At 37.6% G+C, this 27322-nt stretch overlaps 1 protein-coding gene across 7 annotated transcripts in view; it reads left to right on the top strand.

Moving 5' to 3' along the window:
• The window catches only part of LOC107269997 (small conductance calcium-activated potassium channel protein), a 144030-nt gene that overhangs the window by 85206 nt on the left and 31502 nt on the right, over positions 1 to 27322 (top strand). For all 7 annotated transcript variants that reach the window (XM_025087425.1, XM_025087424.1, XM_025087426.1 and 4 more), the window contains one exon: positions 9008 to 9436. In XM_025087425.1, coding sequence (XP_024943193.1) covers positions 9008 to 9436 — 429 coding nt within the window. The remainder of the gene's footprint in view (positions 1 to 9007; positions 9437 to 27322) is intronic.

The following is a 27322-nucleotide window of genomic DNA, read 5'->3' as shown; positions in this document are numbered from 1 at the left end:
TGTGTGTATATATATATATATATATATATATATATATATATATATATATATATATATATATATATATATATATATATATATATATGTTGGTAAACGGTGCCGGAAATGACGTATCCCGACCAACATTGAATGATTAAAAGGACGAACCACGCCAAGAATTACTCGGCCACTTGGCGGCTTCCAGGAATCGATGCCGAAACCAGACAAATTAATCGGGCGTCCTTTGTGTCGGGAAAATGGTTCAAAAATGACCCCAATTTTGATTTACCAACGGTATGAAAAACACTCGTGCTAATTTGTCGAAGTAATTACAGAGAGTGAGAAGGAATTGGCAATGATTTTCGGGATTACGGAATAACATTTTGAAAATCATAATAATCGAAAGGGTTAATTTTTCTATTCGAGTGTACTATCATGAGACACAGTAATTAGGTAATTAGTATCTTTTTGTCAAATAATTCATACTAACGATACCAGCCGACATAACGTTTTGTCTTTGTAATTAATTATTTGCGAATTTAAGAAACAAGGAATTTCACGGAATTGCCATAAGAACGAAGCGAATAGTCTTTTTCATATATATCTCTGTAAATTGCAATTTTTTGTGGTTTTATTCCACAATGAAAACTGCACCGGATCATCCAGTCGTATAACTGTTATCACTAAAGATTGAAGCAATCAGGAACTTCGCGAATAAGCTCACGCAAATGAAACCAGTTTCAAAAGGTGGAATGTTTACCTCAAAATAAAAAAAAATCAAATACAAAGCTTTGGCGTATACAATTGCATTTCCTGGTTCAGCTCCCACTCCGCAATGCAATTTCCGTGCAAGTTGCACTTTTCTTAATCCGACCGCAGTGGTTTGGCGGGAAACGCTTTAAAAAAAATGGCACTATTTTTTTCTCAAAAAAAAAAAAAGAAAAAAGAAAAAAGATAAAACAAATTCAAGACTAAGCCAACGGATTTATTTTCCAACAAGAGGGAAAACTTGTTTTCCCACTTGGGAAATGGCCACTCACGTCTTACTGCCGTTCCGTCTCAGACTGAAACTGTCGATTCGCATTTATTCGAGATTCGCGAAATCGTTCGCCGGTCACGTTAGCATCGAGCTGTTGCACCTTATCGATTCTCATGGAGTGCCAAGTGCAGCTATACCTCACGTAGTTTTATCAACCTAGTAACTTGCCTGAAGTAAGTTACGCAATAGCAGCGCGAGAATCAGCCTGCTAATTTCACTTCCTCAGACAGAGAGATAAAGAAATGGAAAGTTTGGCAAATGTCGTTTTGGGAAATGGGACTTTTCTTTGCGTCACGTAGCCAACATTACTGAAAATTCTACAGAGACATAAGGAGGAACGAGAAGCCAAGAGCGGATACGAAGAAAAGATAAGGAAAATAAGAAAGAAAAAAAAGAAGATAAAGAGCCGGATAAAGTCAAAAGACTTAAAAGATTGTCCAAGTCTCGTAGTTTCGCGAATATGGCATATATACTGTACTTGATAACACTTGCGCAAAAAGATTTAAAGCGACGAGCTTTCTTTGTACTGCGAAACAAAGAAGAAAATGGAACAAGAGAAAGAAAAAAAATAATCCTATAGGACGGTCCAAAAAGATTTCCCGTTTTTTACCGAGAGATGTATACATATGTGTATTTTTGTCATTTTTCTTGTTCTCTTCGTATGTTTCTATCTGATCATGCAGGTGGCCTCAGTTCCTTATACACGGAGCACGTGGGAAATGCGGTATACAAACCGGCGCGGAGATTCGCAAGGCAAATATCAAGGCCGCCGATCTTTTTTTGATAATAAAAATAAAATTTTGGAAGAATCCCCGATACATAGGAATACACAGACAGTTTGTATAGGAATTTCAATAAGCTAAGGATGAGCTTATGTATAATACCAAATCGATATTACATACGGCAGAAAGTCGCGACATTTTGTAAAAAAAAAAAAAAAAAAAAAAAAAAAAAAAAAAAAAAAAAAAAAAAAAAAAAAAAAAAAAAAAAATAGTCCTAGGGTGGCAGTTGGCCAAGAAGTTGGAGAAAGAGAGAGAGAGAAGAATAACGCTATAAAGGTATCGATACATCTATAAATCGCAACACGTACCAATACCAACCTCAACGACAGTAAAAAAAATACCACCACTAAAACTCCACCTAGCCCTCCACCCAACATTATTTAACGACCCCCCCCCCTGCAAACTGACCTTTCAGGTTACTCATAATAAAATTGTATTATAAGACTGTTGAGGTAGCACAGTGGCGCCATCACCGTGTTCTGGAAGCAGATCGAAATTTGAAATGGTTCAAAATATCAGAGAAAACTGAAAAAAAAAGGAGCGTAAAAAGAAATGCACGTTATTTTATCAAAGCGACACGTGAGAGTAAAAGATTTGAAAATTTTTCTTTTTAAAAAAAAAAATAAAATTTTCCCTCTCTACCTTTGCATTTGCTCGACTTGTTTGGACAGTGGAGTTTCTCGTCCTTTGAGTTTATGATGTTGACAGATGGCGCTGCCAGGAATTTCATCGTAGTAGCAGCAACTCCACGCGAATGGAGTTGCCCCCGATATAGAGTATCTGGCAAGTGTAACTATACGCAGCGAGCAACGGATGCTGGTTAAGATGGTACAAGGGGGCGAAGGAGTGTACATCTACCCTTGGTGGATCCAAGTTCTCGGTTAAAGGCGACATGGCGTCTACGGGAGCGTTTCCATGGCGACCGTGACAAGCGACCTCGATTCTGTCCTTTACCATTCAACAACGGCCGTATCTACCTGCCGCAGCAACCAAGGGCAACTCCGTCGGGCACAACCCCTCAACCCGATTCGCAACCCCTATCGTCCTCCTGTCTCTACGCTCTAGCAATATTGCAAGCCTCTGTCTTGCTCCTCCCCCCTCCCCCCCCGCCCTTACGAAAAAGGTCACCAGGGTCACGTGTATCATCCCCCTACTCTGCCTTACTACGGTGCATGTTGCGGTTCGCCCGAAGCAAACTACCCTTAATGCCGGATATCCACCTTGCTTACAACCCTTAAACCCTTATGCATTGTCATACAAGGGTACCTTGTGGTTATCACTGTTTGCTGATAAATTGTCAGCTCAGTTATCGTCTTACGCATAATCGTTTGCGTTCCTTGTATATGAATAATTTTAAGAATTTTCGAAGACTATAATTTTATAATTAAGAAAAGAATTATCCTTCGAGGAAAATCGAGTCTGTTGAATTGAAAAAACTTGGTGGTACTTGATAGGTACTAAATGACTTGAAAGTGGATGGAAGGCAGTGAAGTTTTATTATTATAATTAAAGAAGTCGAAGGTTCAATTAAAAAGTTTAAACTTGAATCGTGATCACGATTGAACCTCCTTCGTCTGACAGTAACTGGATTTTTACCTGGGAGAGACTCTTTCATAGATATCTGCCCGTCGCTTGTTCAATTTACATGTAATTTTCGACCGTAAGTTACTTACTTATCCAGTCAAGTCTTTACGAGAGTTCTCTTTCACGAGAGTGGTAGCTTAATGCAAATTGACAATATATTTTTTTTAATAATTTTGTCAATAACAAAAAAATAATTGTACACAGAGATAATTTCGATTTTTTTTGTCCAATTAGTGGAGATTTTTTTTCGTACTTTAAGTAAGTCCTTCGCTACAGCGAACAGGCACGAGGGGCGTTGTCTGCTCCAAGGGTAAAATAAAAAATTGGATTTACTTTCCTGAAGCGACTTAACTCGAAGCCAAAAGTTTTGGTCGCGAATAACGAGCGAACGAAAGCAGCGTAGGAAACGAGTCGAGCCGAAAACAGCCGAACGTCCGAAGAGGAGCCAACGAGCTCTGGAAGTTTAGTTTTAGCTGTGGTATCAGATCTGTCCGCCTATTTTTCCCCGGAACATCTCACAACTTGAAGCAGATTGAGGCGAAACCGTGAAAACGTAAAGGGGTGGGTCGACTGAAGGAATTGTGAGGTCAGGTGAAGCTGCGACGAGCCGATCAACTTCGGAGAGAACAACCTGAGAGGAATCCGTCGCGGATTGAATAATCGAAAAAGAAATCGGAAAGATGAAAAATATTGGACTGAAAAGTTATATGCAAATATTGCAAGGGGACCTGGAATTGAATTGGAGTTGAATCATATGGAAGTCGGGTCCTTAACATTTTTAGTACCCATTTGTCGATAGTGATTGATCGATTGGCTCCTTGGTAATATTTTGAGATTTTTTGTATTTTTATATTTATTTGATATTCATTTGCTCACGGTTACCAACTTATACACGTATATCCGCGTTTTTTGGGAAATGGCGTTTTTGGAAGTTTTGAAAAAATTTCAGAATTTCATTACCACTATTTTATTTTTTTCTCTCTGGGTAATCTCTGTCACGGACGTACGAGAAATGAAACAGGTAGTAAAGACGGGTGGAACGATGATTAAAAATATTTTTGAGTGGCGGCTCTTTTCTTTATATATATATTTTCTTCCTACCTTTTATCTCGTATAATTAAGTATAATTTACTGTGGGTAATGCTCATTTGCGTTAATTTTAGTGAGCACATTACAGTATGTCTTTTTTTTTTTAAAAAAACTCGGGAATATATATCCTCTCACCTTTTGGTATAACGAACTTTTGTTCTCGCGGCGAGATCAAGCAAAATTCGAATGGGCGGATGAATAATGTAGGAGCGGAGAAAGAAAAATGAAAGAACAAAAAATGAAACAAGTAAAGAAGTAGAGAGAAGATGATAGAAAGAGAAGAAAAAGGGGTGCTACATAAATTTCAATATTTTGACGAAAGAATTCGACGATGCATGAGATTTCTCAAAAAAACATATTCGATATTCAAAAAGACCAAAAATTTTCGCATGATTAACAAAATCCACAGATTATCATTATGACAGAACGAAATCAAAGTCAAAATTGTAAGAAAAAAAAATACATAAATGTATTGAAAATTAAGAAAATAAAAAATTGTATCATGCAATTCCACGCGACTTCGCGCAACTGGCGATTTTCAAAGCGGTAAATTAAATCTAGATTCTCGCTAGTCCTTGAACAGTCACAGTAGTAATGGAGCTTTGCTGTCAGACGCGTCAGCATCTTCAGAAACAAAAAAAAACAAATAACAAGAAGGATTGACCGGATAGATGGAAGCGCCGGAAGTACAGTTGCGAGTAGAAATAAAAATTGAAGTGAAAAGTTTGCGGTGAGACGTGCAAATGTCCGCTTCGAGCCATTCACTATCTTTAAAGAATCCTTCACACCAAATTTTCTTTTTATTCTAGTACGACCCATACCATTAAACAATGTACAGAATATAGCGTGACATTTTGACAATATTTTGTCATCAAAACCCAACAACAATAATCATGAAGAATACCACAAGGATACAAAATTACTTTAAATTGTTGCAACTGCATTTCGCCTGTTTTGTACAAAGTTCAATCGCAATTCCCTCACCGCGAATGCACGGTCAAATATATTCGAACTATATTGGTCATTTGTAATATTATTTCACGTGTAAACGCACCTTAAATTTTCACGCCTGAGACTACGTATATGTACTTGTAACGTGTGTATATACATTCGTGTTATATATTCAGTACGGAAAATAAAATGAAAAGCAGAGACTTTAAAAGTACCGTAGAAACCTTCGGATTTTCCACCTCTGCGCGTTGCAGTCGCGTCCGGAAAATCTCAAGGGATGACGTGTATCCTTGACGGGGATGATCAAGTATCATCGTGATCCTAACGTACAGCCCTGGGATTCCCTTGAAATTTCTCGAGGGAACTTACGAAGAATAGACTCCAAAATAGTTATCAAAGAATTTTGAAAATCTGTGAATATCTAATTTTAAATTTCAAAAACCTGAAGAATATTAAATAATTGAATAATCAAAAAAAAAAATTCGTTAAAAAGACGACTGTAAATTTATTAAAAAAATACGTTTGACATTTGACAACTGTCGTTTACTCTATTTTACCTAAAATAATACCAGTATAGAGAATAAAGTATTTTCGAAAAATTAGCGAAATATTGTCTTTGCGTTAAAGAGAAATCTCTGCCAAGGTACAGTCAATATTTTCCCTGGAAATTGCGACAGCAATATTTTTTCTTATCGCCAGTCGATTTTCAATGGTAACGAAGAAATATTTATCTTGCCGATATAAGGAAGGACGATTACGTGTAAAGACCAAGGAATTCGCCAGAAAAGGAGCATAATAGTCTCGTTAGGTATAGACCCTAAGAAACGTGACCTCATTGGGTGTGAACGTAGTGCGTGGAATGAGGAATGAGTCTACTATATCTGCTCATATTTCCTTTAGCGTAACATACTGTATATATTAAGGACGTTCGCAAACGATGCCGATAGATTCCAAGGCGTCTCGGTCCGATCACGTTTACTGCTTGTCAGAGCGTCGCGACGCATCACGTTCCGTTACCACGTGTCCCCAGAGAGTTTGTTCTCTCACAATCATAGAAACCGACCAAAAAAGTCAATTTATGTAGAATGATTAAAAAAAATGTTGAGATAAATTTTTTTTCCAAAAATCAATACTCTTCTACTTTCGAAACTTCAAAAAGTATTTAAATTCGACGGGTTCGAATCCTCATTAATCCATAGTAATTTCAAAGTGGGCTAGATTAATGAGCTTTGGACAATGGGATTTTTCTTTGTCCGAAGTAACAAGCTTTCCATGCAATTTAAATCGGCGTCCTTTATAGGGCAGCTTCCGTCTTCGAGAATCGGTAGGACGGACTCGCGCATGCGCAGAGATCGCAACTAAAAGCAATTAAGGTTCGAGACCCGTGAGGGTCGCGTCGGGAATAAAAGGAAACTAATGGACGTTTGACGCAATCTGAAGGATCCGAAGAAATGGAAAGCGACGGAAAAGCGATGACATTTTTTCGTCCTTTTTTACCCGATTTTCTCATCCCGCAAAGGTTCTTAACGAAAAGTGGGGGGACACTGTAAAAAGAAAGTAGCGAAGAAAGTCGAGTGGTCATTTCTTTTTTCTAGTAGCCGTACGAAGCGTCGCAACGCCACAAGACGATCGAGACGCCTTCGAATAATCGAACGTATTATTTTCCACGGCTATTACATTTCCCAATGTCAAACTTACGACCTTGACCCAAATCTAACTGAAAATCATCATCGAGTATGACGTCACGTCATTTTTTACTCTTTCCCTAAAAATGATAACCGAAAAGTTCCAATATATAAATCACATATAATAAAAGAAATTCTTCTGGCACCTTTTAAAAAAAAAAAAAAAAAAAAAAAAATGGCTTAAATGCGATAAGCTCCAGACCCGAGCAATGAGATAACCGTAACCAAGAGATCCCTCCTCTCTCCCTAACAGCCAATGAGAATGAGTACAAAGAAAAGGAAGAGGAACCGGATGCTAAAAAATTTTTTAAAAAAAAAAAAAAAAAAAAAAAAAATGGCTTAAATGCGATAAGCTCCAGACCCGAGCAATGAGATAACCGTAACCAAGAGATCCCTCCTCTCTCCCTAACAGCCAATGAGAATGAGTACAAAGAAAAGGAAGAGGAACCGGATGCTGTTACCAAGATCAGCTCCATGGACCGATCGGTGGGCGTCCTTGTATCCCACGTTCGCTTGAGACATCGAAAGGGCGTTGGTCGATAGTAACTCAAATTTCCATAAACAGTCTTGTAGATACTAAAGGCGCTTTTTCAACGAAGCCTGATACTATCCTCGAGCCACGTAAAGAACACAAATTATCGTTTGGACTTTTGTATGCACTTTGCACTCTCTACGTAATATATATTCATCGTACAAACCATACACGGTGCCAGGAGCCTCAGAAACGGTACATGTAAAATAAACAAGTAACTGATACCAATATTCTTTTTTCTTCTCTTATTTTTTCCTATTTGCTTGAAAATCATAATAATACGAAAACCGATGCACAGTGCATGACACGTTGCATTTTATCTCCACGTACACGTTTGGATCACGAATATTGACATACTGGCACATGTGTGATATATATATATCTATAGCTTGTTTAGTATACCATTTTAACAGCAGCTTAATGTTTAATTGACGTAAGTGGATATAATCTTTTTTTTATTTTAGACGATTATCTGCAATAACATTATATATTGGGATTGATCCGAATAATCTATCGATTTCCAATGGATGGTACCAGTTAGGTTTATTGTCATAAAGATATAATTATACAATGTGATGTAATATCGAAAGACAATAGGTCTTTGTAAATTTGTGTAATTAAATTGTAGCCAATTAGCAGGTATGGAAATTTGAATGATGATTATAATTAATCAGAATTGTCAGTGCTGTTATTTTTTTTGTCCAATCTGTCAGCTGCTACTAATTTACGTCAGGTTAGGTTTGGTTGTTACTCTTGAGGACGATAATGGCAGTACGTCCTTATTGATGATGATACCTCTGACACGAAAAGAGAGGATGAAGAGATAAGTCCCAAGTGTCATCCGTACTGGGAGGCTGGTCTTGGTGTAACTACCGTTTACGGCTGGCATAAGCTTATCTGGTAAAGAAACAACAAAAAAGACGAGGGGATATAAAATATAGCGAAAGTCAAGGGGGGTTAGAAGGGATTGGGGCAGCGAGAGAAAGAAAATAAAGAAAAAAGGAAAAATAGTAACGATAAAGGGATTAAAGGGGAAATTTGAAGAGACAAGGTGAATAAGTAATAAAATTTTTAAATGAGATACTCTTACCGTAATACAAATTTATAAGCGTTTTATATGATTGCGATGAAAGAATGAGGCTATATAGTTTTCGAATAGTAAAGTTTGTTTCATTTCTGTACACTCAGCTTTGTTTGCGGTGCTTTTGTAGAACAATGACAAAAAAAATTTTTGATACAATGACAAATTTGCTGCAAACGTCATCGTAAAGGATCATGCTTCCTGAATTGTCAATTTTGTAAAAAAGAAAAAAAATAGAATTTTGAAAATTGCAAAAAAATAATTGTATTGAAATTCCTGTTTCAGCTGCGAAAGCCAGTCTCGACGCTGTCGATCCCTGGGGCGATGAAGAGTATCGGCAGTGGCGGCGGGCCGGGCGGGGGGCCCGGGGGTGCCGGGGGTGGTTGCGGTAGCGGAAGTGGTGGCGCCGGTCCTGGCGGAATGAACGCCGGAGCCGCCGGCGACGAAGCTGGCGTCGCCCTGGTCGGCGTACATTCCGAATATCCACGATACATGGAGGAGCAGGGCCTTGGCGGTGGGCCTTTGAAAGGCCCATCGGGCAGCATCGGGCCCGCCTCCAAGCACAAACCCAACGTCGGCTATCGTCTCGGGCGCAGGAAGGCCCTTTTCGAGAAGCGTAAGCGCATCAGTGATTACGCACTCGTGATGGGCATGTTCGGGATCATCGTGATGGTCATCGAGAACGAATTGTCCAGTGCCGGCATCTACACTAAGGTCAGTTTGAAAGGAAAATTTTTTACTTTTTTTTTTTTTTTTGTAATTTTCACTATAGAAATCATCGATTGGATACTCGGTGATTTATGATAAACAATCGTGTACCGTAAAACATGATTGCATCACGGGACATAATATTTTCATCATTTTTCATTCATAAAATCTTATCGCCCGTCATTCTCGACATGCAATTCAACCCTGTGTATCACGTTTATCCGCGTCAATAATGGTGATGCACATCGCAAGGGCGCCACAGGGATTCGTCGAAATCGAATAGCGGAATAAAAAAGGGTCCGAGCGTCCATTTATAGGAAAGCTATTCGCACGGTTTCCTGATCCGTTCTGGAATTGATCGTTGAATCAATTGATCGAGGGATCGAAGCGTCGAAGGACTTTACTTAAACAAGATTCCTTCATTCGGCCTTTGTGCCTATAAGCCTAATAGCATTAGTGTAGGCCATAGCACTAACCTTCCATAACGGATTTGTATCCTTTCACATAAGCTCTTAGATACATACACGTGTCTACGTATATGATATGTGCAAATAACCCAGTCGGTAGCATACCGAGTGTGTATATGTAGGACGTAGATTGTTGTCATATCGATATAATCCCATAGACATATTTATACTTTCAGTACTGAAAATCTTTATCGATCCCAAGTCAAAACAAAAGAAAAAAAAAACAGATTTTTTTCCTTATCAGGATACGATTAGCACAAATCATTTTATTACTTTTTATCTGCAGCTTTCGTTACGGTCTCTTTTTCTCTTGACGTGCAATTTTTTTTTTCCTTTTTCAAAAACCCAGAGTAGCAAACACCACAGGATCATCACGTTATCTAAAGTATCAGTTTCGTCCCTAATTTCTTGTGACCCCGTGAACCTTCCAACCTTCTCTCATACGAGCCTAGCGTAAACTCACATTTGTTGATAACACCTATACCTTTTTAACGCTATCCTTGTAGTGAGGTAAATTGTAGGTGAATTAACACGTGCGACCTTTGGGTGAACTCGACACCCTTGTTATCTACGAAACTGAAATTACAGCTGGATTTTCAAAGTACATGCCAAATGAATATTTTTCAAATTCTAATTGGATTTAACTGCTGCAATGATTTTTTTGGAGTTAAGACGAATAACGTTTAATGACGTCAGGAATTACAGGTTATGGACAATTGAAACAGTTAATTATTCCGAAAGGACCGTTTAACTCTGTATACATGAAATTAGAAATTTTGTAACCGCATAGAATCCCTTGTGGCAATACTACAAGACTAATTTATCTCATGAGACTAATTTGCCATGCTGACTGTACCGGTACGAATCTGACAGAAATTTTAACCAGATGAAATAATCGAGTATGGATCAGCATGCGGAGAACAATTCGAAACAAATATGAATAAAATTTGTGTGAAATTAAAAAAATTTCGTATTTTCACTACTTTATCGATATGCTAATTTGAAGGAATAATAAATAATACTAATTTGAATTTTTATGGTCGTCACAAAATTCCTGGTTATCCCTTAATCATATTAGTTTATGTAATTAAAGTCGTTATCACGCTGATCGTAAAGTTCGTAGTAATTTAACTGCACGATATCTGCTGTACGTTTTGATATGCAAATTTTATTTCAGGTCGGTCGAATCTCGAGTTTCCAAAAGTCATAAGATAGTTATGGGTCGTTTTATGTTTGGTCCATGTTCAATAGCCAAATTTACTCGTCTCTTTCTCCCCCTTGTCTCTCTCTTCCTCTTTCGTCTCTCTTTGCCTCATCCTCCATTCTCCCTTATCATATTCACCCGTACGCCCGTTCACCCCATTAAAGCTTCCTAGGCATTTCGGCAGCGACACTCCTAAACCGCTGGCTCGTTTGATAGGTCGTTACTGCTGACCATATTCAGCAGTTTTCCACCACGATAACAACATAACACAGGTACAGTGATAACTCAATACCCGAGGTGGATCGCGTAGCCACTGATGTCACGTTTCCGTATTTTCTCCTTTATTAAGCTGACTGTACCGTAAAATTGAAACTTATTATGGTTTCGGGACAAAAGTCGAAGTCCCCTTAGAAATGCTAAGGAAGCACTTTATTATGCAGGGTGATTCGCGTTTATGTAATAAATAGTAAAATAATAATTAAGAGAACAAGCTGTATTCGATATAACTTCCGGGTAGTTGCTTATACGAATCCGATTAATGGAATTGCTACAATGACGTTTATCAAAGGAATTGTTAAGGAGGAGTTTTCGTATTTGATCGTAGTAAACAAGAATGCATGATATTGGAATTGCGAATTACTTTTACGACAATGAAGTTGTAGCTGAGGATGTTTTTTTTTTTGGAATTGCATAGCACCGATTCCTTCATTCAATGCAGAATTATTATTCTGTGATTTCCGCATCCGACGAATAACTCGTGCTGCGGACACGCGGTCGATTAGCACCTATCATTGGAATTTCAATGGCTGCAATCAGCACTGGTCAAACCCGATTAACTCGCAGAACGCTTCGAATCAGATTATTGTCCGCCATCTTGACAGATCCTGTACACATGAATAAATAAAAGTGTCGGATTGCTTATCATTTATTATTTTATCAAATTAATAATTGACTTATTTCACCTTCTCTTCTATAATTGCATCCGTCATATTTCTTTCGCAATTGAAATATTGCACAAATATAAAAATGGAATTGTCTGCTCTTTTTTTAACAGTATCCTCAATTATTCACGCACGGCAATAAATGATAATATTACTCTCCCGTCGTGGAATTGCGAATTAGTCAGAGGTAAGGAAATTCCCTTCGTAACTCCTGGACAAGAAATTGCATTGAAACGTCAGGACCAATTGCTAACAGCTAATTTCAATTTGTTACACGTCAAGGCTGAATGGACAGGACAGTAGGAATTATCGTGTACGTGCATACAACCTACCTACAAGTTTATTGAAACGCAATTGGCTTGACGATAAAATCTTACGGAATCAATATGACCTTCGACCTCTATTGCATTCATTAAACAGTCTGCCCCTAATGGATTCTTCCACGTATTTCTTAATTATTCATTTTACTTGATTTTACTGCAGGATACAGCAAGTGTGAATATCCACTCATAAAAATGAAAATAATTTGAAGACCCCACAATCATAAGTAATGCTCTAATTAAATCCATACGTCCGAGTAATTATCAAAATTTTTATCCGAATACCAAAAATTTGACACGTGCCTCGCATACAAAATTGATAATTTCTTAATTAGTACGTGTACGGATACACGTTCACGGATAATCATTGATTGATGAAAAATTCCAAAAAAAGATCCGAATCATTATTCCGAACCAAAAAAAAAAAGATATCGCCCATTCGGGAAGGGTGCGAAGGGTGTAAACGAGGGAGCGTGAAACGTGTTTTTCTTGGTTTCAAAAGTGAGCAGCGAAAAAAAAAAGTAGGCGGTGTAGAGAGGAAGAGGGAGGGAAAAGGCGGGAGAGGGTTGGAGTAAAAGATAAAAAAAGAGGAAAAGCAGGTGGAACTCCCTAGAGTACGAACCTTCGAGGTCAATTCGTGCTGTCCACGAGGAAATCGATTGGAGAGGCAATGGTTAGGTATCTTTCTTTTTTTTTATCTTTTTAACGTCAACCCCCTTAACGACCACCCTTGAATGACAAATAAATTTCCAAGGGTTCCTCATCCGAGTCCGTCCGTTTTCGGACTGTCTTCCGATTGGTACGGATCGAGTGTAAAGATTTTTTTTATATCCAGCAATTGGCACGAAATTGAAAAAAGGAAATTGAACGGAACGTCAACTTCCTAGTGAAAAATTCTGTGACATCAATTCACATACATACCTATATCCCACATGGCTTCGGCGCGTAACAAACGTAATTCAGGCTTATAAACAATGAACAAAAAATTGAATAAAATTTTGTCAGGTTATAAGATTTTTCAAAATTTTCTTCTCTTTCTACAATGTTCTATTGCAGTTTGTCTAAAGTTATAAAAAGTTACGTGGTTCTCATACGTGATAACACAAGCGTGCCGTATCAACGTGTGCACAGTTGATAAATTTCACTTTATCAAACATCACGTGAAACCATATTAAACAGTTCGTCTATTTGAGGTAGATTAAAATGTACCGTCGCGACGTTTCATATCGTCTCAACCAAGAGAGGAAACTCAGTCTGTTCTCCCTGACAAGACGTCCGCCCTGTCCTCGTGGCCTCGTTCTATTTTCTCCTGTTTTACTTAACCAACCCGCGTCTTCGTTCACCCTCTCGATTTTCAACTTAATTTTCCCTAATTCGAAGGCGACTGTAATCTCGAGAAATGACGTGACTAATGGGATTACAAGATGAGACTTATCGAGTGCGACAGCGCCTACCTGTACTTTATGAATCTGACGAGGATGCAGCAGCAACCGAAGCCTTACGCAACAAAGAAAGGCTTTACACTTTGTGTGGGGCTGACAAAGTTCAACATTTACGGAGTCAACATTCTTGTATGAAAGTGGAGCATGTACAAAGTACAAAGAAAAAATTGTATAATTTTGTTGTTTCTTTGTTTTTGTTGTCTTGCCTCCGCGGCAACAATCGTGCAATTACCTGCGATTACCGGGATGCAACTTTGTATTGGTATACCTGTGTCGGTCGTGCGGAATATTGGCTCTTTGTCAATGCACAGTGCGGTCGCATAACACCGATGATTGGTTTAATTAAGCGGTCACGTGGGATTAATAAAATCATATTTATATTTGGATATTATGCGCATATTCAGTCACGGTCTACTGCACGGCTTTGTGCCCACGGTGTGCCGAGCGTTTAATTTATTACAGCAATATAATTCTTGCGCCCCTCTCGGCCCAACGAGACTCTTCAGGGTTGAAGCTCCGGAGAGGATTGAGGGGGTGTTAATTACTCTAGCCTAATTTACATTGTTCACTTTACTTACTTTAACATTTTTTTTTTTTCTTTTTTCTTTGCTCTCCGACTTACGAGCTTAGCGCCAGAAATTGTCCTGGCTATCGCCAAGACTGATGATAGTAAGCGAGACATCCAATTAATTCATTAATTATTTTCACAGGAAGTCAAAACGGGCTTAAGAATTTTTTAGAAAAAATTTCCAAATTGTATCCCGAGGTTGTACTAAGGAAAAACAAAATTTTTTATTTTATCAATTAATAAAACATATTTTGGTAATAATTATGTATTGTTGTATATTACGGGTGATATGGTAGAATGGATAGGGGTATCATGTTTAAAAGATCTAAAGAAACTTTTTTTCCATGACTGTACAAAGGATCATTGTGCCAGTTCCAATGTATTGTATTTAAACAAGAACTCCAGTTGACCCATGTTTTTCAATAGTTAGAACCTCTAAGCGAGTACCTGTTCGTGAAATTCCAAGTTTCCAAAGTACTTACTTAAACTTCACGAGTGTCTACTACGCTACAAGTTAGATGCAAGCGCAATGTGGAATTGCAATTGGGTTCCCTGTGCGCCATACACAATTGCACGTATTACATACACTGCTGCAGTTCAGTGTATGCTTAGTCAATTCGTTTCTCTCTTTACGGCGAATAAATTTGCCACTGAAAGCGCCTCGTCAGATTGGAAAATCGGTTTGTGGCATTTCACGAATTTCGCGCAAGTAAATAAACTTCTCTTGACATGTATACTATAACAATATATATATATATATATATATATACACGTATATCCCCAGATGCTCTAAATCCAGTTGCAACTGCATGTTGCACTTAATAAAACAAAAAAATGCTTATTACATTGTAATGTTTTTTATTGAAATTACCATTATGCCTAACCGCATGATTCGTTATCATGCGTTATCACGCGTGAAATTTTACATCGATATTTAATATGCGATTCGTCAATTCCCAAGAGCATAATAAAGCTTGGAATTGATTGTCATAGAATCCATTGCTATTTGATTATGCAGTGCGAGGCAGCAATTAATTTGCAATTTCAGAATGATTTCGCTAGGCGCTTACTGCCTGCTGGAATTGCACTCGGTTCTCATTTGCATTCAAGTCTACAGACGCAACTACAGTCGAGCGAGAAAAACAGTCGTTTACAGGGGATGCACTTGGCGGGAAAGTGCACGAGCCTTACGATTTGTCCCATTGCATTACATTGCATCAGGATGCATTGCTGCGGATAGGACGATTGTGCAATTGCACTCGCAATTGCACTACGAGAACGATGACTATCGCGATTAGATTGTACTCGAGGCGAGGTAAATCCCTGATAATTCTGTGAAAACGTTTACCACGATAGTTTTTGTACTCTGGAAAAAAATGCAAGTAAAAAGTTGCAAAATTGAAATTTCACCTTATACAAATAATTGGCACGATTTTATTTCCTCTACGCTTTGAATGATGAAATGCAGTTCGATCGTGGTTTGATGTCGACGTAACATGAATCGCGGATTAAACTGCATCGAGCAATAATTTATTCCCTTCAAACGATACCAGGGTGACACATTCATCACATATGCGATATGCATCGCTATCGCAATTCCACATAAATCAAATGTATGTATATTCCGTGATGCACGCGTATAAGTATCTCGTGAAAATATTTATAAATAATTTTAAGCACCGTTCACACCAGAATTTCTTAGTCACATATAAAATCTTAAAATTCTCATTGATAACATTTTTACTCCGTATCGCCAGTTACCAAAGAAGAAGTGTACAGTCAGGAAAACTTTTGTCACATGCATTTTCCCATTAAATCTAAATTTGGTAATATTGTAGAATTCCTAAAATTTTCAATTATTCGCAACAACAACGAACTAACTTCATATTCTTTATTATTATTATACGTACCAACATTTTTTCACATTGCACTAAGTGCATACAACCTGCAACCAATTAGCGTTCAGACATTAAGTATTTCAGGAAGTTCTGAATGGGTAAAAATTACAGGCAGCCATTAAGGTTAAACTTTTATCTTGGCCATATTATCATAATGGGTTGGTCAGCGTGTTTGTTAATTGCTCACGTGATTTGCTTATCGATAACGCGAAAGAGGCCTAGACCGTATGTTTGACGTGGTGGGTTGTGCTTTTCAATTTCGTTAAAATTTTTTTTTTTTCCTATCCCTCTTCATTTCTCTTTGCTTTCTTCCTAGTCGTTGCTTACCTAGCCCACTCTTCTTTTTCTATTTTTTTATTAATACGCAGAAACGCTTAACACTTACGAGTTGCTGGCAGCAAAATAACGAGGGGTTGTTATAATAAATTATCCATCTGGTATAAATTGCCAGATGCATTTTTAAGAAGCGACTGCGTTTCTTCCTTATCACGCAGTTTATTGGTTTCAGGAATAATTTAACGTTTATCGATTCACTTCCTTATCTTTGTATCTTTTCCTGGCAATAAATTGCACGCTTTATCTCGCTCGTGAGAATTGTATCGAAATGACGAAAAGCAAAGTACGAATGTTACCTTGTAAGAAATACAATTTTAAAGACAGTGAAACAACACAGAGGAGTCGCTGTTATCAAAGTGAAATGCTTGAAACTTTTTTTTTTTCATGTAACAGCCCTGTTCCCTCGGAAGGTACAAAGGGGCGGAAAATTGTCGGGGGTAGGGAATAATAATGTTACAAAAGCGATGAAGATTCGGGAGGGAGAACAGAGAGTAAAATTTCGAGGAAGAAGAAAAAAGATGAAGGAAAATACCCAAGAGTTCATTGACGTTCCGGGCCCTAACAAGGGTCGAATTTACGAGAATGAGGGTAAGGGGGATTATGGATGAAAATGAAAATCTTCCAAATCGCATAAACAAGCGGGACTTTGACTGGAAAAGGAAATAAATAAAGAAAGTAAAGTGTATATGCTAAATTCGAGATAAGTCTAATGCGAATGTGGCAACCTTCGCGATATTATGTTATTGAAGTAACCTGAAATGTACTATACGTATAGCTGACTCCGGTTTCTATTTTCGTTGCGTGGTATAACTTTCACGTAGAGATAAATAAAGCATGTATATGTATTTGATTAATGCTTACAGAAAATTGACTACTCGAAAGAGGCTTGGCCTCTTCTTCCTTAAAAAAAAATTGAATAATCCCTCTCCTGATGTGGAAGTCATTTTATGGCCAATTCTTGATTCATATTACTTAATGGTCCATCAGTGGTAACATGATGGAAAGAGGATTAAGAATATTTTTTTTTTTTTAAATAATAAGAAAATAAAAAATGTCTTTAACGAGCTGGATCCACAGCACTCCTGTACTCGGCATAATTTTTTAGACCTATGTATTTTTTAGCGGTTAATATTATGTACTCAAGGGATTGGATTTTGTAATTTACGTGATACTCATAGGCATATCAATATGGGTACAGTCGTAATCATAAATAGCGGTTGGGTAAATTCGCAATATGTAAAACTAATATGAAATGTAGTTAATAACCAGTTTGTAAATAGCTGCTGCTGTGTGTAGTTGGACTAGTGGGTGTAAGGAAGCTTATATGCCGGATATACTGGGGAAGACCTATACTCTACTTGGGCTGACTATTTACTTGCCTGTACTACTTACTAGATACATACTAACTGTAGTTCGCATCCTGTTCACTATAGTTTCGTAAACGTACAGTATATCTGTTTGATGGTAAGGAAGACCATGAAGCATACTATTCTCGAAGAGGCTGATAAAGCACTAAGGTTCTACCGGAAGTGAAACTTGAAATATTAGGAATTTCATGTTTTTCCGAATTTACGATTTCGACAAATATTTTGTACGAACTTATTTCATTTGACTAAGAGAGGATATTTCTAGGGGATTTTTATTGCTGGGATAAGCAGAATAGCGCTAGGGGAAAAATCCCGAATTTATTAAAATTTGTTGAAAAAGAAACTTTTCGACTACTATGTTATATTACTTCGTGATATTAATTATTTTCGCAATTCCGGGTCGAAAAACAGGAAGGAATGTAAACGAGGGTTGAGATAAGGAGTATTTGGATGAGATTGCTATTCTCGCCGTTTGGACGTAAGCTCACTTGAAATTCAAAGGGGGCAGTGAAAATCGGGAATTGCTGGGATCTGTACAATTCCGCTTATTGTGAGACACAAGGGGTCGTCAGGTTTATAGGCGTGCCGGAAATTCGGAGTGTAATGCGAATTTAATTGACTAATCGATTCGTACATCTGATAATTGCACGAGTGGTTGTGATTTGAATCAGAATACTCTACACCACCACCTATTCCTTTCACCTTCGCCCACGTGAAATATGACTGGTTTGGCTATTGATTTTCTACAATAAATCTTACATCCCTTTAAGAATCTGAACACTTAATGATTTAGGTATTGGCGGTGAATTAATTATTACGTATTGTAAGTACAGGTATATGTGAATCACATAGGTGTTACGATTAGATATAATTATAATAATCTGTGCCATACAAACTGTACACACGGAATTGTCATATGGGAAAAAAACAGTAGGAATTGCTATAAAGTTTATATTTCTCATTTTTCTTGTAATTTAACTTTGATATACAGAAATGTGACGTGTATAAAAATTGCTTGAGAATTATTGTAGTTGAAAAAGAGTATAACCAAGTTTGGTAAGGTTGGGAGTGGGCGAAAAAAAGAAAAAGGTCAAAAGGAGGGAGGGGACGGATGAAGTATATATAATAAGGCTAAGGGTAAATTCCATAGGGAGTAAAATCGCTGTAGTTATCTGATTCGTTTCCACGTACCCCTTTGTCATGGAATTGCTGCATTGTTTTGTCAAGAAAGAAGCACGAAGAATGTGAAATTCCTTTCGAGCGACTACTTGGGTTGTTATCAAGACTCTGTTAAGAATTCTTTAGAGTTTTATTACTATAGCTGTGCATAATTATATACGATTATACACTGTTATTTTTAGAATTGCTTGTATGACAATTCCACTTTCTGTACGTTACAATAAAAATACTCACAATGACACGAAAATTAATTAGTTCGATTCAAGCAATTCCAAATATATTGCTTCCTTTTTCCATATTTCACAGTGCAATTCCAACCGTAGATTGTCGCACAATCAAGTATCAATCGTACTTGTATCTAATTGAACCGATAACACGGTGTAAATCGAATTCTTGACGGAATGATGAATCGCATTGGGAATGAACGATTATCAAGTAAAAACTTCTCTGAGGAAATTAACTGGCGCGCTCTTAGCGGCCGTCTGGTAATTTCATTGAGTTTTCCGAGAGCGTGCAATTTCAATGGGGCAGCCATCGAAGTGGAATCGATATCGTTTAATGGTCTCGGCATTGTCCGTGACGAAGCTCTCTTATTTATCACAGCAATATCGTCCTTCGACGAAAATTCAATAGAGATACTTGTTCAAGTTGACCTGAGTACATTTGGCTCATAATAAATTCCAAAAGTTTTTCGTTTTTTTTTTCCCCAAAGTGCCCCGATGACTTAATAAGACTTTCCACAGGAGAAGATAAGAAGTTTTCGATACTAAAAATTTAATAATAATCCCATATATATTTACATCTACTAGTTAAGATGAATATACAATTTTTCATTTATCAACAATCAATGATTATTGACAATTATATATTGTCAATGGTGAATAATTTACATTCATGCATTTTTCGTATAATATATATATGTATATATTTGTCCTACATATCGTTATATAACATTATATAACATTCTACAATATATATATATATATATATATTGGCATGTTAACTAGGTCAATCCCATTTCAAATTATGCGGCACAATTAACACCGAGCAGTGCTTGGACGAACATAATCGTGCGATTATGATTCAATCTAGAATATCATAAAATTAGGGAAAGCGCAAGCCAGATTCTGTTCAGATCAGAGTCTGTATCTGTATTTTGAATGATTTCGATTGGCTCTTGACAGTTTCTCAGAGATAAGTACATTAATCGTTTATATTCTGTAATTACGCGTCCCGGCAATCTTCGCGTCATCTTTCTGCCCAACTTGTGTTCAATAGCACAGTAGTGCTTTGTCAGTCCTATCAGTCGAGACTTTCAAGACCCTGTCGATAATCTGGACCCTCATTGGATGTTGCGATGATACGAAGTTTCAGGATTGGTTAAATCCTTTTCGACGTAAATGGATTTCTATTGTGTGTTTTCTGTGGATTTTCTGAGAATTCTCGAAGCATTACTTTTTTCAGTGTTTTTGTGTATTTCGTGTAGTTGACGAGATTGCGCGACATTCTATACTCTTTCATATAGAATCAGGATTATCAAAATTGCACATGATAAATATTACGGCCATCCGAATTAGAGAAATTTCTTTCCTTGTATCAGATATCAACTGTTACATGTACATTTTTATCAGCAAGCGTGTGTGACGTAATTTGCGGATCATTGTCATTTAATCAAAGTGCACAGGAATTTTGCCAAAATGTTACGCAATTCGGATAATGATCCTATTCAAAAATCTCGTATTAGAAGAATTATTTTTCGGAAAATGAGGTCGCGTCATACCGAAAAATACATAATTTCTAGACCGATAGAACTTTTTCTTCGCACTTTACTGGCCAAAATTTTGGCACGAAACTTTTAATACGCGAATGCCAAATATAGGTACACGTAAATGAAATCAATATAAATTTGGCACATTGTATAGTGGTTTTTTGAAATTCTCATTATGTTTTTATTATCACGTATAAATATTTTTAAACTATTCGCTATTGCAGTGGCATTGATGAAGGCTTAAAATTAATCGAAAATACTAAATATACACATACATAACGCATAAGTTATTAAATGAAATTTAATTAAATTCTGATTCAATATTGGTGGAGAGCTATGGCTTAATTATAACAATTATCAATAAATAAATAAATAATCCTCCCTCACGGACGAACCTTACAGTTATACAATAATTTGACGCTCACGTTAATGACGACGTTGTACAGTGCAAGGTAAACGTGCAAGTATGCAAATTATGCAAAGCAAATATTCGCACACTTGAGTCAAGTCCTTTCGGTATTTCACGCGCGCGCATTATGCCAGGAATTGATAGTAACGAAAATTAATAACCCCTTACCCGGATTCGATAATTGGGTAATTTGAAAAATTTCAAAAATTTTCTAATCACTCGATAACTAATTAAAAAAGAAATGAACTACACACAGCTGACGTATATTCACGCGAAACCGTGCAAAACGCTTGAAAAGTACTTGAATACTTTTTTTTTGACATGGTATTAAATAGCGACTAACCTAACCCAACCACTTTAGCTCTAAGGGACGGATTAAAAAGGTCCTTAAATAAAAGTCGTAGAACCTAATGGCTGGGATTTTCTTCTTTTTTTTTTCTTTCCTTTCCTTTACATCCCCTTCGTTCCCATCTTTGTCCAACGTCTGTCCCAGTTTTATTTCGTCATTACTTTTCCAGCAAAATCAACTCTCGAGTCTCTTGTGCCCAACTAAACCGGGTAATAATTAAGGCACCGGTATCATGGAAGTAAGTCGCTAGAATTCCAATAGCCTCTTACTCGCAGCCGTTCCTTCTAGCTGGCATTTATATACCTGCCGCCGTCATTTATCCAAAATGTACAACCCCGTAATTGAAGCATCATAAAAAATCGTACGTGTTAACGCGAAAAAAAAATATTTTAATTTTTTTTTTTTAGTCAATTTTGAATTTTCACATTTTTCATTGATTTCACTTGTTTCGCACGAACTTCGAAATTTTTCTAACGCAACCACTTAGTAACGGCACTCCAAAGGTTATTGGCAGCTAATTAGTTACAGTCAGACTGCATAATCAAAGGATCAATTAACTTATAGGCTTTGACCTTGCTAATTAAATTACTATCAAACCGACTAACTCGTATAATTAATGATAATCATACATAATGAAAATTACAAACTTTATTTATAATTTATTCAAGAAAAAAAAATATATTCAAGGGCACTTGTATATGCATTGCGAATGTAATACGTGTTTATGGCGAACACGTAACTGCAGTCTGATGCAAAACGGGTAGGTCGGTACTAAAAGTAACTAGTGAGAGTCTAATTAGTTCTAGTCATAAAGTGATCTAGTGAATCAGCCAACTAATTAGACCAAAGTGCTTATATCAGCGTTGTACTAAAACTATAAGATAATAAGGTTGAGTCGATATGAATTCCTTGACGAAAATATATACGATACCCATGAAACTCAATTAAATAAAATAATTGCATATTATCATTAAAAATGAAATAGTTGCAATCAATTTTATTATCGATAATATTATCACGAATTTTTTTTTCGTTTACTATATTAATCATTAAGATCCACGTGTGTCTGAGTAAAATCGACCTTAGATTTCGAATGTCGATCACGTATCGATATCCTTTGAAATTTTACGATTGCGAAACAGTATAACCAGTTTTAACGTATCGTCGTTCCGTTATCACGACCGGAAGTCGAAGTCACGTTTTTACTCTAAAACGAAGAATTTCATTATATGAATTTCCCACCCTGAGCGATAGAATTGAAAATTTTTATTGTCGACCGAACGCTTAAAAAAAATACGTATTGTAAATTTACCTGCAGTTTAAATCGATACCAATTGACAAATTCAGTGCTTTACGCATAGATTGACAAGTGATTCATTCACGTGGAGTATATTTATTCATGAGATAAATTATTCGACTGGTAGTTAATCGTGACGAGTCAAAAGATGTTTAATTCATGACTCCGGCACGTAATTCAGTTGTTTCCAACTTCATCGCTGTTAACTTTCAGACTTTCGCAAGTTGCCGTCTCATAAAGTGACAGCCGATGTTTCTTTACCGACTGGTCACTGCGTCGTCTTAACGAAGCGCGCCGCCGCCTGCGTGGCTCTACGAATCGCTTGATGAAAATTCGTCAAAGTTCTAGTACGAAACGTCTAATTAGGATTTGCCGCGAGACGGGAAACTTTTTCCGCAACGGTTTCGCGGCAGTTCTTAACGAGATCAGAACTGGCGGGAAATTCAAAAAGGTTGACATAAAGTTTGGGATAAACAAAGCAAAAGCTAAGCCAAGCGTAGAATGACGCAAGAATTGCAAGAATTAAATTTACATATTCATATTCGATTGAATTAAAGAACAAAATGGCGACCGAAGGTGTTGGGTAATATAGCGCAATAATATTGATAATAATAATAGCGATCCCCTATAGATCCTATAAGGATAGTTCAATCTAGAAACAACATCGAGTCTCGATGATCCAATCAGCTTGGATGCTCAATAATTTCTCTTGGTCCCGCAGAGTCTCGGCTTCCATGCGAAAGACGGAGACGGAAAGTAAAGGAGGACCTAACCGCACGTATTTCATAATAATCAAATTTAACCCACTTTCATCCCTTTCCTAATACCCTAGACTATATCACCCTTCGATTAAGTCACAGCAGCATCCCCTTCGACTCCGCTTCTTCTTTTTCCGGGTGTTCATAAGCGAACTCCATTAATCTCAATACTCCCTTCACTTTCTCTCTTGTTCATTTTCACCCCCTATACCCTTGTACTGCACAAACGCCCCTGCAACCCCCTCACCCGTCCTTCTTCACTCTTCGTTCCAACCCCAACTACACGGAGCCATGACAGGTTTAATAATTTCTTACCGTAAAACGTGCCTTCCATTTCATTTACATGCTTTTCGTTAAATTGACGTCAATGAATAATTTTTATATTATTAAATAAGCTATTCCTGTTACTAAGTTAGGGATGAATTTTATTTTTTATTTTTTTTTCAATCTAATTTTCCGATCGCAAATACCAGTTGCACAGCGTAGTCATTGGTAACGAGACAGACCCGATTTTCCCCTCCACTGAGAAGATTGACTAATTAACAGCTAAGTACTAATTACCTTTGCGGTATTCCGTCCCAGGGCAATAAAATTTATCTTTCTCGCCCCTGAGAGAAACAATCGCTACGTCTTCGCCGAGAGGTTAAAACTTTTATCGCGAGGGAATTTCGCGATACACGATAACGCGAAAGTTCAATATCGCTCCTGTGCGAATTAGCCATATTTATTTTTCGAAATTCAAATTTGTCACGATTCTCACTACATATACATTTTTGCGCCGAATATGTCTGAGAATTTCGGGTGAACGTTTTTTATTTTTTATAAAAAAAAATTCGGGATTTCTCGAGAATGATAAATCACCCGATTCCCCCATCCGTTAGAGTGCTCACAATGCGACGGGAGTGCCGAAAAGTAATCTTGATACGAAATAAAAGAAATGACACGAAAAGAAAATGATACATTGAAATCTTAATCTACAAGGTAAAGTGATTTCTAAGGTTGAACGGTTATATACGAATTGCCAAAGATTCGCGAAATCTAAACGATAGCGACAAGTAATACTTCCTTCTGGTATTTTGCCAGGTCGAATAGCAAAAATTTAAGCGTCTCTATCGGGTCCAAGTGTTTTCATTGCGAGACACGTGAAAAGCAGCCCATAGCTCATTCCGTCGCGCACACCACGTACGTATACGTTTTTCGCATGAGAACGGACAAAATGGAAATTCGCCTTGTCGCTTGACATCTTTGCAGTTCCTTCGTAAAGCCTGCACTCGATATAGATATACATTGCGTATATTATGCACGATTCCCATAAGATAAATTGCGACAAAGTCGCATGACCCAACTTCGTCTAGACGACTATAAAAAAAAAATGTCGCTACAACGTAAAGATAATTTTGGATTTTAATTTTTTTTTTCCAATCAACCAACTTTTTTTTTTGAATCCACCCAAAATATAAAAATTTCCATGTCATAGTTATTCTAATCTACCGAAAATTCACCCTCCAATACAATATTTTATTTTCGACCACCCTATAGCAATACGGACACGTATCCTGTTCGAAAGCTTCGTATATCCGCGATACCAACTGTACAAGCAAAATTAATGTAAAGCCTAACCATGTAAAACAAGGTCTCCCTTAAAAATCCCTATAATTCATGGACCACTTGGCAGCCGAGGATCACTCCTTTGATCCAGTCTGAAAAATCGTCAGCCACAAGGGTTAAACAAGCCTATCTCGAATCAGCGTATAACGGGTGTCCCAAAAAGTGGAATAAATTTATCGTCTAAAGAAATTTCGATTTTTACCCAGATCGGTGAAAATTCATGCGTAAAATTTCATCGAGATGAGATCAGGATGCACGGCGTCGCGACGCCATAATCAGCGATCTTCGAAATGTGTGTAATGGTAACGTTCCACCCTTGTAGAATCCCCTCGCGAGATAAGGAAAGCAACCCTCTTCTAACCCAAATCGGGTTCAACCTATAGTAGCAGGAGGTACCAACCCCTGCAGATTCCAAAGGCGGTAACCGCAACCAACCCTTATGGCGAATTCTCAACACACTTCTACCCCGAGCTTCGTCCACGTATATGAACATATATAGTCACCGACCCATAGATAAAACGCATCTGATAAAACGACACATTTTGGTAGTTGTAGACGCTTTCACAAAATTTACGAAATTGTACGCGACGAAGACGACGGCGTCGAAAGAAGCGGTAGAGAGTTTGAGATATCATTTTTCAAATTATAGCCGTCCCCATACGATAGTTACCGATAGAGGAAGCAGTTTCACCTCAAGTGAGTTTCAAGAATTTCTCAAAGAAAATAACGTACGTCACGTGCTGGTGGCTACGGGATCCCCACAAGCAAATGGGCAGGTCGAACGCGTAAATCGCGTGTTAGGTCCACTCCTGGCCAAAGTAGTCGACAAACCTTCTGGAAAGTATTGGTATAAGGTGTTAACAGAGGCTGAATTTGCAATTAATAATACGAAAAACAAGTCCACCGGCGATACACCCAGTCGATTACTATTCGGGGTGCCTCAACGAGGTCTAAATATCGATGGAGTAAAAGAGTACTTAGAGGACAGCGATCCACCAGTTGAGCGTGATCTCGAAACAATTTGCTCGAAAGCAGAAAAAAATATTCAGAAAAGTCAAAATTATAATCAGCGTTACTTCAATCAGAGCAGAAAAGCGCCGCGACAATACAAAGAGGGTGATTACGTTGGTATAAGAAACTTTGACAGTACACCGGGAGCACCGAAGAAACTTATTCCCGAATTTAAAGGCCCCTACGAAATAGCTAAAGTCCTCAGGAACGACCGGTATATAGTTAAAGATGTAGAGAATTCCCAATCATCGCGACGTCCTTATGAAGGAACTTGGGAAGCTGCCAACATCAGACCCTGGCGAGACGGAGTAATCATTGCTACTTAGAAATAAGAATTAGAGTTAAAATATAGTATATAAGTAACACTTTTGTTATCATCGATTTAATACCTGTGTCCGAGGCCGGACAATAGATCAGGAAAGGCCGAACTGTGAGGCGATTTTCAAATTGTAATACGCGCCGTACTGTGCGGAACGTTCGGTGCGCGGGAACGACTGCAGCGCCGAGCTACGTAGAGCGGAAGGAACGGGAAGTAGTCAGTCCCAAACGGGAGAAGGAGACGAACGTCCGTCCACGACACTTTTGTTAAAATATACTAATAAATGTTCACACTCTTTAAGCTGAGTTGTCTATTTATTACGGAATAACCCTTACACCTATGACCTCGTACGAACTTCCTGGATACTAAGGTACCTCCAACACATATGGTGACATTGAACTAGGTACACCCGGTAGCTATAACGTAGACATACATATGTTCATTGGTTATATGTCAGATTTTCCCCAGTGGATAGACGCCATTTTGAACTGGCTTATTTAACTTATTAGATTCCCTATTCGAGCAACGTGCGGTTTTGAGTTCGTCTATGTGGATTAATTTTGAGACTGAAATTTGGAATTAGAAATGTCTACCTATGAGATTAGTCAGAAATTGCAGACACTGTTTTTTTTTTTTTTTTTTTTTTTTTTT

The sequence above is a fragment of the Cephus cinctus genome, unplaced genomic scaffold, assembly GCF_000341935.2.
Source record: "Cephus cinctus unplaced genomic scaffold, Ccin1 Ccin1_scaffold0695, whole genome shotgun sequence".
Taxonomy (NCBI): domain Eukaryota; kingdom Metazoa; phylum Arthropoda; class Insecta; order Hymenoptera; family Cephidae; genus Cephus; species Cephus cinctus.
Note: the sequence above shows the minus strand (reverse complement) of the source record. Positions and strands in the feature narration are given on the sequence as shown.